Here is a 13,998-nt window from a genome sequence, read left to right as displayed (position 1 = left end):
TGATTGGTGCAGCTTAAGTAATAGAAGCACAAACAACAATTCTTTCCACTGGCGGCTATATTTTACTTGAAAATATACAGTGAATATTTGTCAAAATAATGCACAGCATGGGAGTCCGACCGTTTAAATTTAAATATGCCATTTGAGATCCCAAAAGAGTGGATTAGAAAAAAAATAAAATTTTTCAGCGCTTTATCTAATCCTGCATATTTTTATAGTCATTGCTCATGCCAAATATTTTCAGAGTCGGATCAAGTTTTTGTATTCTGAGGTGTTTCAAGCATGGATGTTCTAGTAGGTGAAGAAAAAGGGCCTTATATTATATGTAAACTCGAAGGTGATGAAGGGTTAAATTTTATGAGTAACACTGCCTCCCAGTACCTCCGCTGAAGCTTAGTCATCGTGTATCATTTACAGCATGAACAGCTTTGCGTCAGTGAACATTACCGAGAAAAAAGGGAAAGAAAACGACGACAAGAGCTCGAATAGAACCTCAGAGAAAAGATTAGACTCTGATATGGGGTGAGTTTTTTCGGTCCAAAAGTCTCTTCATCGAGGAAATACGATGGGTGTAGATGAGAGATATTTTGATACAAAAGGAAGAATGTTGGGTAAACGAGGAAAGGGAGGAAAAGAATAAGAATTTTGAATAAAATGAAAATCCTTACGTCTTGTCAACCCAGAAACGGATTCTGGTAACCTGGAAAAACGTTTCCGACCAGAAAACGTATGAGTAGGCCTTTGAGAGAGAAATGAAAAGCATACAAATATGGTGGAATTAACTCACCGTATAACAGAGGGTGAATTCCATTTAAACATCAAAGTAGGGATCATTGAAATATCATGCCATTCTGAGAAATCAGTCCTCCTGAAGAGGAGTTGAGGGCTAAAGCTCTCTCTACCGCAACAAACCTGCCGCTTCCGTTATAAACAGCTTTAAAACTGAAGTTATATGGGTATATCGATTCGTAACAAAGAATTACTTCGAACAAGCGAAAGTGTTCAGCTCTTTGTCAATTAATAAGTAAATCTGTGGTGGTGAACTCAAATTGTAGATCCCATTCTCCCCGCTGCTTATGTCCCATCTTTCTCTCGACCCCATGGAAGGATCGTTCAATCCTTTCTGAAATCCTCCTCTCCTTTCTCAAATTTGCCCTCTTTTAACCCTTCTCCTTCTCAAATTCCATCTCCATTCTCCTTCCGTGCAGCACCCAATTTAATTCATCCCTCCTCCTTTTTTCCTCATAATTCCGATAACGTGGCAAATCACGGGGAAACAAACGGAAGGTATCAGCAGGAATGAAAATCATTCCGGCGGAAGCAAATTTTTCCCTCAAAAATCTGTCAAATTCTTGCCTTTAAATTTAATTTTCCCTCCGCGCCGGCGAAAAAAAAATAGAAAACCAGCATCGATGATGTCCGATTTCCTTTTAGATTTCTGTGCTCTTTTGCGTTTTTTTATTTTATTTGTACCAGAAGGTAAGTAAAATAGCCATTTAGTTAGACATAAAATTGCAGGAAGTCACGGAAAAATGGCGTTTTTCATAATTAGTAGAAATTCCGCGACATTACTTGAAATATTTTTACAAAATAGTCATAAAAACTATGCCAACGTGAAAAATTGGAACCAGTAGATAATGTTAATAGAATTATTTGTGTATAGTAAAATATAAATTGATATTTATGCCATCAAACTTCGATTATGCTCAATTGAATATGAACCATAATTTATTCCACAAAACAACATAATTATTATGATAACAATAGTAATGTAATTTCTCATAGTAACGTTTCAAGCACGTATTTTATGTCGCTGAAACATCAACATTACTCAAACAAGGAGGCAGCAATTCATATATTTTTTCTAAAGCGGAGCCTATTTTACTATAATAGTCACAATAGATAGAATAGATTCCTTTACAGCAATTTCAGGGGTTTCAGCTTTCCAGGAATTGCGTTGGACGAGTATTGTGTTAAATGCGTACATTTTGTTATCGTAACCAGATTGGTCTAAAAATGCGAGTGTCCAGCAGGTTTTCATTGTCACTTTTATTATTATTAAAGTAAGACATTGGTCAATGTTAGGATTGCTTTTTATAGGTGAGGTCTCATTCTAAGCCCATCAGCGTGTGATAATCACCAATTATGGTATTAGGGACCCATTCCTCCTTTCCCTGTGCTACCTGCGTTTCTCTAGCAATATCTGGCTCGCAGAAAGTCACACAACTTGGTCAAACTGAGAGTAGGAATTACCTACATTTGAACCCAGGATCCTACAGTGCACTGCCGGACTATGCTATATAGTTTTCCACTGGTCGAAATTGTTCTAGATTGAAAATTTAGTCTTATGTAGATTCAAGAAGTGAGGGGTACAGGATAATATCTTTCGTGCATCTGGGCACCCAAAGGTATTTCGCCTTTAGAAAGAATCATTCAGATCTCGTACTTCCTGTTGGGAGTTATACTTCTCCTTAGCTGTAGGATTGATTTGATTGAAAACCAAATCTTCAAATGATGATGACCAGCTTTCCATCCATTGTTTAGGCGCTCTTCCGCGTTCTCATTTTTTATATTCTCACGCTTTTCCCTTGATTGCTTAACTGACTAGCAAGGCTTCTTTCTCTGTGTGTGCGAGTCATTGAATCGTTCCATTATTAATTAATCAATTTTCCGCATTTTACGGTGAATTTTTATTTCTCATTTTCTTAATATCGTTGAATGCTTATCCTCAAATAAATCTTAGGTTTAACATTTCATTTTTACCCAATAAAGACTAAGTTCTCATAGGTGCTGCTCTGGCTTCAGTGGAATACACAATAACAGGTCTAATTTCTGTTTCGTATATTCTCAATTTACTATCAACCGCTCTATGCCTGATTCTCCATGAAAATTTTATCCAAGGGGATGGAGATGGTGCGGGGGCTAACGTACTGGCTTCCCACCCTGATGGCGCGGGTTCAAATCCCGGCGGTGTTGAATATTTTTCAGAGGTATCTCGATCCCTACTGGAGGTGCTTTGTGGAGGGCACTTTGAGTGAGTACGGCGTCCGTCGGATGGGACGTTAAGCTGCGGACCCCTTGGCGCTTTTCGTAAAGAGTAGGCTAAGGCCGACGCCGGGTTTCTCTCCACCCTTCACCCTTTCCTGTCCATCCCCTATGGCGCAAATGACCTTAGCTGTCGGTCGCCTCCCCTAAAAACTACTGCTAAGATATATCCGGCAACCTCATATTTTCATTGCTTTGTCTACCTTTATTGTTATTTCCTCCTATAAGCTTCTGTTGCTTCTTTTCTCTGTGCCAAGGTATGAAAACCTATTTACTCGAACGATTATTTTCCTCCTCGTTTCCGATTCTCGTCGAAGTGGTTCCCTAATTATTGCCAACATATTTTATTTATTTTTCAAAATTGACTACACATCATAACTAATTGCCAAAATTTGCAACTATTATTACCTAAATAATATATATAGAAAAGTTCTTTTGGGAAGGTGGCTAAGGTTTATATATTACGAGTTTATATATTACAAAAACATTCATATAAACATTCATATTCACATAAACATTTATATTCGTTGCCCGTCACAGTGATCTCTAAGCCACCCGACGTATGCGTTTTATAATCTAAGCTCATCTTGAACTCACTGGGGATTGTACCTCCAAATGATTTGGTATTGCAAGGTAATGCCTCTTTTTTATAACCTATTATATTTTTTCTGCTCGTCAGATACGCTTGGTAACAATTACATTATATTTACTTTCAACTGATAAATTTTCTTTTCTTATTATAAATTAAAATGAAGAATATATGCCAAATTATTTATTTTCACACATAAATTACCATTTTTGTATGAATTATACTCTTAAAGGTTAGGGATTCGACTATTTTACCGTCTTTTATTTAGGGTACCCCAAAAATCCTTGGGAGGTGATAACCCTCCTCATGTCTCTGCTCCCTCATGTCTCTGCTCTGATGTATTATTGTTCATTCATGCCTATAGATGAACTTCTGTCTCGTCTATTCGATGGCAACTGCCTAATCGCCCTAGATGGCGGTCATGCCTATGCCTCGAGCTCACGTTTTTTTGAATGCGGTTTTGGAATTTATGAGGGCAATGTTGCCCTCTCTCAGCCGGAGAAATCAAAATTCTATTAAAGTAGGCGTGGGTGCCAGCATCATCGTACTCATTGCATTTACATACCTTAAGAAATAACAGGAAGAACTTTCAAGTCAAACAACGAATTAGGAAATCTGAAAAATTGCGATGGTCATTGATAAAATGTGCTCTTCTCAATGAGCCTGGCGTTCCTGATGAAGGCTCTGTTGATAAATGAATACGAAATAGAACTCTCTGAAAAGCAATCCGAAAGCAGGCATCATGCAGATGCTTGAGGTACTCCAATAAATTTTTTTGAGAATTTTTCACATGAAACAAAAGGTTGAGATGAGAAAGGTTGTTATATTACAAACAAAAATCGATCTCAATTGATGTGAAAAAATTCCAAAGGCTATTATTTCATATCAATGTGATAATAATGGCCTGTGTTAGAAGAAAGTTAATCCAGCGTGTGCATTTTTTATTGAGCTGTTTTGTGTTTAAATTTCTATTTTTCTGTTCACATCTTTGATAACAAGAAATGTTTTTAAACGTTGGATGGCGATTCAGGACATATCGTATTCATCCATGAAAAGGAATTTTTTTCGTATTTTCTACCATTTTACTGCTGTATTCCACTCTAAAAATACTGCCATTACATTGTTTTTTCTCTGAAACTTCGGGTATTCTTTTCTCACTTCGATTTGCAGTATTTGGCGTGGCGTGCCATATTTAACTTAAATGTGAACTACCAGATTGCCACCAATGAGATACATAGAAATCCGCACAAAACTCAGATAAACTGTAGTGGTAAGGGGAATTTCTTAACAGCGAAGACAGCAATAGTCGGAAATAGTTAAATTTATATTTTAATTGGCACAAAAATCTTGCTCACTCCTAATTGATGACTGAAGTGATAATTAGAAGAATTGAACACCTGTGTTAGAAGAGTTGAAATCAATGAATTACCAGAGGAGTCCCAATAAGTACCCGGCCTAACCTAGAGATCGCGGTAGTTTTATAAAAAATATCACTGTATTAGAAAGTATGCAACCTATAAAGTATGTTTCAAGTTTGAAGACGCCGCCTTGTTTAGTATGTTCGGCAGCCATAAGTAGTGAAAGTTTTCAGTGAATTTTGCAAATGGAGAAAATTGGTCATCGTTATGTGATACAATACTTTTATTTGAAAGGCCTCAGCACAACCAATATAAAAGCTGAACTGGATTCTCTTCTGGGTGAGTCTGCTCCTTCGTTTGCAACAGTAAAATATTGGGCAGCAGAGTTTAAAAGAGGCCGTGCAACCTATCAAGACGAGCATCGCATTGGTCGACCAAATGAGGTGACCGCTCCAGAAACGGCGAAGAAAATCCTAAATGTGATACTGGATGACTGAAAGTGCGAGAGCTAGCAGGCATAGTAGGCATTTCAAAAAGTGCGGTACACCACATATTAACTGAAAATTTGGACAAGAGAAAGCTGTGTGCAAGACGGGTGCCACGTTTGCTCACATCCGAGCAAAACCGGTGTCGTGAAGATGTTTCAATTGAGTGTTTAGCGAAGTTTCACAGCAACGAAGCAGAATTTTTACGCCATTTGATAGCCATGGATGAAACATGGGCCCATTACTTCACACCCGAGACAAAAGAACAATCAAAACAATGTATTCGAAAGGAAGAACTGGCGCCAAAGAAGGCGATGACCGTTTCATCTGCAGGCGAGGTCATGGCGTCGGTTTTTTTGGGATGGGCGTGCGATAATTTTCATTGAATATCTTAAAATTTGAAAAACTATAAACGGCGAGTATTATGCGAACTTACTGTGACGTTTGACCGAAGAAATCAAGCAAAAGCGGCCGCGTTTGGGTGAGAAGAAAGTGTTGTTTCATTAAGACAATGCGCCAGCTCACGTATCCGTTATTGCAGTGGCGAAAAGTCATGAATTTAAGTTTGAATTGCTACATCATGCACCTTATTCGCCAGATTTAGCCCCCTCGGATTATTATCCGTTCGCAAACTTGAAAAAATGGCTCGGTGGTCAAAAATTATCCAACCGTGAAGAAGTGATGTTGGCAGTATTGCTATTTTGAGGAGCAAAACAGTTCTTATCATAAAAAAGGGTATCGAACTTATTGAATATCGCAGGGAAAAGTGTGTAGAGCTGAAAGGAGATTATGTTGAAAAATAAACACATTTTGTGCCAAAATTTTTGTTTTCTTTCTTGGGTCGGGTAGTTCTGGGATCACCCTCGTGTATAAAAATATTTTTGTTTTCGTATAAAGGGCAAGAAATATAGAGTGATTTGTATCAACTGATTATTGAAATACGTAAAATTTTACTAGGGATATTATGTACATAAATTCTCGCTACGTTTACGATATTGTGTACCGGCCCATTCAAAATTTTCCGAATCTTGCATCATTATTCAACTCAAGTGTTTCATTTACGACATCCATCCGTATTTTTTTTACTTAATTTTGTTCCCTCTGATTATGATTTATACATGTCTTTCCTCTTGGACCGTCATATTCATTCCTCTTTTGTTTCAATCACTTTTACGAAAGCCGACCGATGATATACGACCAAGCGATGCGTTTCAATATCTCTCTCTCTCTCTCCTCCCTTCAGAAATAGCTTTTTGGGGAAATTTTCATCTGATACTTGAGGTTTACAAGGCCGTCGGGGAACTAAATCTTTTATGCCGTGGAGGGTAGACAAAAAAAGGGAAGAAAATATCGGAGGGAATCCTGGGAGGGAAAGAGGGAAAAATTAAAGAAAGCCCGCCTGCTGAATACATACACGGACGCGACTATAGAAGGATAAGGGTGTGAGTGTGTGTGTGTGTGTGTGTGTGTGTGTGTGTGTGTGTGTGTGTGGAGTGGGAGTGGTTTGAATCGGGGTAGGGTCGGTGGCAACGGAACCGTCGTAGAGTAGTCTGAGTTGATCGAATCGGCACGCCTCCCTTCCCTGAAACAACCCCCCCCCCATCCCAACCCTCGCCCTCCCTCACACCACCCCCTCCCCAACCTTCGGATGAGGACAGATTTACAGGCGCCAGCGCCTCCAGTCGGCGGGGGTGGGATGTAGTGGCGGAGAGGGAATGGGAGGAGATGGGGGAGGTTGGAAGGCGGCGGGATATTTATGTCCACCGACGTCGTCCCAGGCGCCGCTGCGTGGGATTTAAGAGCCCCGCGTTCGAATTCAAATTATGATTGGTGAAACCTCCTTCGCAGAACGCATGGCCACCCGCATATATTTCACATGCTAGCAGACGACTAAAAGGGGGTGGGGGTGACTACGCCTGAACCCACGTTTTGCCGTAGGGGAGGGATCGGCGGTGGTAAAAGGGAGTGGTTTACACGTGCATTCGCTTAGTATTCCATTTGCTTTCCTGACGGGGGCACAAAGCTCAGGTCTGGATGGAGAAGAATGAGGAGAGGGTCTCCTTTACCCACAACACGCCCGTTTAAAATTCTTCTTCCGGGGAGTTCCGTCAAGTAGGCATTCGGAGGCTGAGGGAGGGAGGTTGTGGACATTATGATTTCAAATGGGACGGTTAGAAAATTTCCCTTCTGATCTTGGGAAAAGGAATCATGATGGGCTCTAAGCAAATCGGATGTAGTGTCATCTGAGAACGAATAAGACAGTACGTATTTTGCATCGTCCTGTTTTGACATAACAGTACGTCAAATATGTCCTTTAAAAAACCTCCAGAAGAGAAAGTATATGCCATTGGCTTACGTTTACAGCTGGTAAATATTGTTTCAAAATATTTTAAGTTCGGTTTGTTCCTTAGTTCGTTAATGTATGGAAAATTAGTTGATAACCGTTGTTTTATAGCCACCATAGTTTTATGACCGTGTTGGTAAATATATAGATAGGAATTAGTATTTTTAAAGTAGACGATGGATAGTATTTTGCATAAATGTGAAAATTAAACATTTACTTTTTTATTGAAATATTTGCCAAATTTAGTGTTAATTAAAGCTTAAACAGCGCTATATTGTTGCATACCTGGTGTAAAATCACACCAGGGTGATGTTTTCCTGTAGATGTACATGAATCATTGAAAAAACTGGGTGTTTTTGATTCATCTGTCTTCTACGGCTTACTTTAAATATGATAAACTAATCGATAAGCGGGGGGAGGTAAATGAAGTTAAGTCTTTGACATATGTAATTCAAGTAGAGTAAAAAGTTTGAAAAATACTTTAGGATGTTAGTAAAATGTTTTTAAGAAATGTTACCATTTCCATGAACTATATATATATTTTTATAATTAAATTTCCCGGAAGGAATTTGCAGTTGATTCTGAGATGAGCTTTGGACTTGGGATGCCTTTCACTTAGTGAGGAGCTATTAAAATAAATACCACAAGATTATTTTCAATTTTTGAAATTTTTTAAAAAGTTATTGCAAATTAGTTAAATCAATTTTTTATCAGGTAATTTCATCTCTATTTCTGTTTGGAGAAAAGTGGGAAAATTAGAACGAGGTTATATTTCTTAGGCTATTGAATTGGTAATAAACCAGTGAGGTTTTTAATACGGAAATGTAAAATGATTGCGAAATATTTGTACCTTCGCGATCGGGTTATTTTTCACGGTATAATGGTGAAAAAAGTGTTGTTTATAAAAGCCATTGTTTATTTTCAAGCATCGTTTCACGCACACGCATTTGATACATCTTTTGAGTTTCCTGTAAGCAAAAGCTTTCTTGCGTGCAAGCAAATTAACTTGATGTCGCTTGATCAATGAATGGCTTTGAGGAAAATTCCGCGCTTCTGCTTGGTAAGCTGAGGATCAGGGAAGAGGAATTTCGCCCAAATCTCGGCTCAACTCACCTGTGTGCTCCACTCGCTTGCCTCCCCGGTACGGAATGCCCAGCGTGCTGTGGTCCGACGGCGTGAAGCTGAAGTAGGCGAAAAACTGCGAGCGGAGCGTTGGCTCCCCGACCCTGTGGAACAAGAGGAGGAACAATTACCGCCTTGGTCACGTCTAATATGCCTTTTAGATATTCAGTAGTTGTTGGCGTATTGCCTCAGTAAATTTAACTGAGTGTACAGAGAATTCGGCTTCCGACAAGCGGGTCCAGGTTCGACTCTCAGTTAACTATGGTCATAATCCATAGAGGTCCAGAGATTTTTAATTTTACACATTCTGAAATTCATGGGGAAACCGTAGGTGACGGAAGGTCAAGGAACTACTTCCTTTCCTCTGTGTCGACCTGTATATTTCACGCAACGTAAAGTTTTGTAAGTGGTGGGCTCTGCTCTCACCCGTCAAGTTCGAGTTTATTATTATTATTATTAAAATTTACAGATGTGCAGATAGACAGTGCCAGGTGGCACACAAGTCTCAAGCAATCACAAAAGATAATAAGTAAAAGCAGTCAGTAAAACAAAAGTACACTTAAAGGAAACTTCCAAGCACAAATCTCTTTCACAAAACAAGAAAATCCCCATCTCATTAACTTCAATCAAAAAGCAAGAAAAAAAGATAAATTTAAAAAAAGATGTCACATATAATTTTACACCCCACATCAATTAAATGATTACAGAAATCCCTTACATCTTTTCTTAACAGTATGCTTTCTGTTAGGAAAGGGCTCGAATAGTTTTGCAGGTAAGGTTTTCAAATCAGCAATTGTTTTATTCATAAAAGAAAATGTTTTTTTATTCGTTCTTTGTGCCCCGCATTTTACCTTGAATTTGTGGTAATTTCTCCCAATTAACTTTGGGTTGCCCACCTCTTTCCTAAGATCTACACAAGCTTTCTCCCCCTTCAGAATGCGGAGCATTCCACAAAGTCTGCTTATTTTTCTTTTATTATTATGGACGGTGTATGCCGACATTCTATTCGTAAGGGCAACTTGGAAAAGGTGAATGCGATATTTACATCCACTGGAAGGACTCGATCACATAGTATTGGAAACGGTCTTAGCCAATAAGTAAGTACTTTTGTTTCTCTTTGATTGAAGGCATTCGCAGCGATTAGTGTTTTCGATATATACTTTTTCAGGAGTTTCGGGATTTGAACCTTTCTTTTAACTCAAATTTTCATTTTATCTTTTTTAAATTTTATTTCTATTTGCCTGCTGAGAATATCGCCACATGATATTGATGGGGATGAGAGAGTATTGTTGGGAAGAGTCTAAAAGAGGGAGAAAAGTGAAGGCAGAGTATTTTTGTTGGGGAGGAAATGTTGAAGACAGTGATGGAGTGTGTGCTATGCAAGCAAGGTAGGGGAAGGAAAGGAATAGGTATACCTGTATTAGGAAATTAAGGGAAACAAAATATACTGAATTCACGGAGGGCTTTATTGTGGTGTAGGGAGTTATGGTGTTCATTTGAGACATCAGGTAAGGCATGGAAGTGTGGCGATAGTTATTCTGTATGTCCATCAAAAAGCTACTCGAAAGAGTAGACTACCATTAATAATACTAACAGAATATCTAACCAATACATTTACCCATGTAAAACGTTCTGTAATGGTAGATTTGTACTATTTTTAAGAAACATATTTAATTTTAAACCTTGAATCACCAAGTTTTGTTGAAATGAAGGGATATCTTTTTGACCACCTTATCCGTTCTTTGCAATGTAAAGTTTCTGGAGTATTGGCTTTTGTTTAATTCAATGCTTGTTCGTCAGATGATGTTAATCTTCATGCATGCCAATCTACTTCTAAGGGCAAATCGTTTTGCGACTTTATATATGTAGCTTCATTTTATTTCGTCCACAAAGCCTTTAGGTATACAGACTACAGAGTTCACTCGTATCATATAGGATGAATGACCCGTTGTAATGACTTGTTAGTGAAAAAATTGAATACAGGGAAACATTATCAGGCTTAAAATGCGGTCTACGATTTCTGATTATAGCCAATATTATGATTTATAAATTGGCTGCATTCAATGTAACCAGATTAGAGATCATAATATCGATTAAAAATCTTTCCATCCTTGGGATGATAAAGCATAGTTTTAGTGAGGGTAGATACACGTTGCATTAGCTCAATCGAAGGAACACGGACATTCCGGAGTCATTGAATGAAACGATAAAAGAGAGAGAACTTTTCCATAGCTAAAGCTCACAGTGATGGTGAGTTCATATATAACGTGGCATTTTGTGAAACTCAAAGAGGGAATAAACTTAAAAGAGAGGAAAATTTAATTTTGAAGCGTGGTATGGATTCGTTATTACATGGAATAATAGTTTTTCTGCTCACGGACATGGCAGGATTTAATCAAAGGTCGAATTACTTAATTAAATTTTCATCGAATTGGTTGGTCTCTTACAAATCCTGCGGAGTTGGAAAAGAAGCCTCAAAGAAGCAGATCCCCATAGTTTTGGTCTTTTTTTTAGATCGTTAAGCTTTCAATGATCTCCTCTTTTAGGATCGTAAAAATAAGTGACGAATCAGTTCACGGATATCAATGCGTGCATTTGAACTAAATTTTAAATTTTATCATCTCAATTATCAACTTTGACGATAAATAATGAAGCGCTGTCCATTTTAACATCTCTCAGGTGAAATATTAATTTCTCTTTATAATTTTTTTTACACAGATTGGAACTGATTTATTTTATGTATGTTTGACAATGACAAATAATTGCCGTAATGGAAGTTTCAATAATAATCAACTCGGATGTTTTTTTGGAGCAGCTCAAGAAAATTTCGAATACATTTTTTCCAATTGAGATGATTCCGCAGGGATTTTTTTCCGTTAAAATAGAGGAAGATGTGGAAAATACCGAATAATGATGAGATGACGAAGCAACGGTATCCTTCACAGATTTTATGAAATTAACATTTGGGGTTTCTTTAATTAGGTCTCGCATTAATCGAGGTACTATACGCGAGTGCCGGGTCAACAATTTATGAAGCACTAGAGAATTCTGACGAGGAGACTGTAGGGGGAAGCTCGAACGTAAAACTCCCGCATTCGAATGAAGGTTAAACTAATTGAAAGTTGTTGATTTGGCATTTAATTGGATACTATGTAAAGACACCTGCACCCGCTCGCTTGGGATTGCTGAATCTTCTTGGAATCGGGCCCAGCGTTTCAACTAAAAGGAGGTAGAGGGGGAGTGGAGGGAGAATGGAAAGGGGTACCAAATTGAAGGAAATGGGGGAGAAAATACGCAGTCGAAGCAACGGACCCACCGAAATGTATCTCGCGATTCACTGGAAACCCGCTACCCACGTGAAAAAAATAACATATTCGCATGCGTATATGCATGGACAGAGAATTAGGCAAGGATAAATATGCCCTCCTTCGTAAAGAGGAGTTATGGACTTAAATGATTGTGCTACGTAGATAATGAGATATATCCAGACTTAATCGCTCTCTATGGCAGGTAATTTGGGAATACAAGGCGCTGCTGAATTGCGTGAGTCATACGTGAAAATTTTCTATTTAGAATCTGAAGTTTAGAGATTGGAAGCATTATTTTTACATTTATACAGAATGACTTCGCAGGGAACATCTAAAATCCAATCGAAATATATTTGAACTCATCTGAAACGATTGATCAGTTGACTAATTTCCTAGACGCGTTCATTGGGTGGGATCTTTGGAAAGAGTACCTGAAACGATACGAATAAATTTCCTCTCAAAACCATTTTTATCTATGGGCGATGACCCAATTTTTAATCCCCAACGTATTCCATATCGACGCAACGGGGAAATTAATTGAAATTATGAAATGGACAACATGTATTCATGGATTATCTTTCAGAGGATTGTCGTGTATACGCAAAATAAACACTGCCTAGGAAAGAATTTTCCATCGCCTTTTAAAATTTATATACAATAAACATGTTTTTTGTTTGGTAGGATGGGAAAGGCGAGTAAGCTCCCTGCTATAAGGGAACTTTGAGTTAGCGTGCTTAAGGAGCTCCTACACTAGAGGAAATCTCGACAACCATTCGTATTAGACCAACTAACCGAAATATTTCATGAGCGGAAACCATGTAAATGAAATAATAATTACGGAAATTTTTGTATCCATAGCCAAATCAAATGTAACAAATTTACCAGGCAATTGAATGTGAAGTTAAGAATAGCACATAAAAAAACTCTCATCTGTACATCTTAGAACTAAAGTAGGTTTATATAGACGACGACTAAATTTCGAGTTGAAATTGTTTTCTGACAAATAATTTCTTAAAAGTTACTCTTTAACTCGAGAGCATGATGCGATAACTTTCATTAAGTACACTGGCGGATACACTATCTGACAAATTGGTAAATTGACATTTTTATTCTATAATTATAAATCGAGGAAATTTAAGTAATAATATTTAATGTTACAGAGATTGTTCTCATTGAGTTCACTTAATTTAATGCAACATTTTAGGATTAGTTAATATATATAGTATGAAGAAATTAACATCTTGCTTTCCATCATTCCACAATATTGCAAAAAAATTCGAATCGTCATGTTTTGCCGAAATGGTTCGAATACCATAATGTTTCTAACCTTCTTCTAATCCTGAATATAAGATATAAATTAATAGTATCAAATGGAAATAATTTTCATTGTCATGAAACAGCATGCGCAAAAATATATGCGCCGAAATCTGAAGTTTTTGCAAGCGTGGCACAATATTTTATTCTTGCATACCCAAAATTACGACAGATTTGATTGAATTGACCTCAATCTAAGATAAAAAGGCCAATGTTAGAAAAAAAGAAAAAATCTAGTTTTATGGTTCAATTTTTAGAATATATATGAATTCAAAGACGAATAATTAGGCACGTGTATTATAACACTGCCCTTTGTTATGAAGACAATTCAGCGAGAGATATGATTTTTTAAGTAAAAATGTTGAGTGAGGGCATTTTTATTATTTTATTTTTCATTTTTAAGATAAAGACTTGAAATTTCTCCATAATAAAA

The 13,998-nt window shown here is 37.6% G+C and overlaps 1 protein-coding gene across 2 annotated transcripts in view; it reads right to left on the bottom strand.

Moving 5' to 3' along the window:
• Nucleotides 1-13,998, bottom strand: part of LOC139700024 (uncharacterized) — a 569,652-nt gene that overhangs the window by 49,983 nt on the left and 505,671 nt on the right. For both annotated transcript variants that reach the window (XM_071598462.1, XM_071598463.1), the window contains one exon: nt 8,935-9,047. In XM_071598462.1, the coding sequence (XP_071454563.1) occupies nt 8,935-9,047 (113 nt within the window). The remainder of the gene's footprint in view (nt 1-8,934; nt 9,048-13,998) is intronic.

Source organism: Hetaerina americana, unplaced genomic scaffold (assembly GCF_022747635.1).
Source record: "Hetaerina americana unplaced genomic scaffold, ioHetAmer1.1.p SCAF_10, whole genome shotgun sequence".
Classification (NCBI taxonomy): Eukaryota; Metazoa; Arthropoda; class Insecta; order Odonata; family Calopterygidae; genus Hetaerina; species Hetaerina americana.
This window is presented reverse-complemented; position numbering and strand designations above follow the sequence as displayed.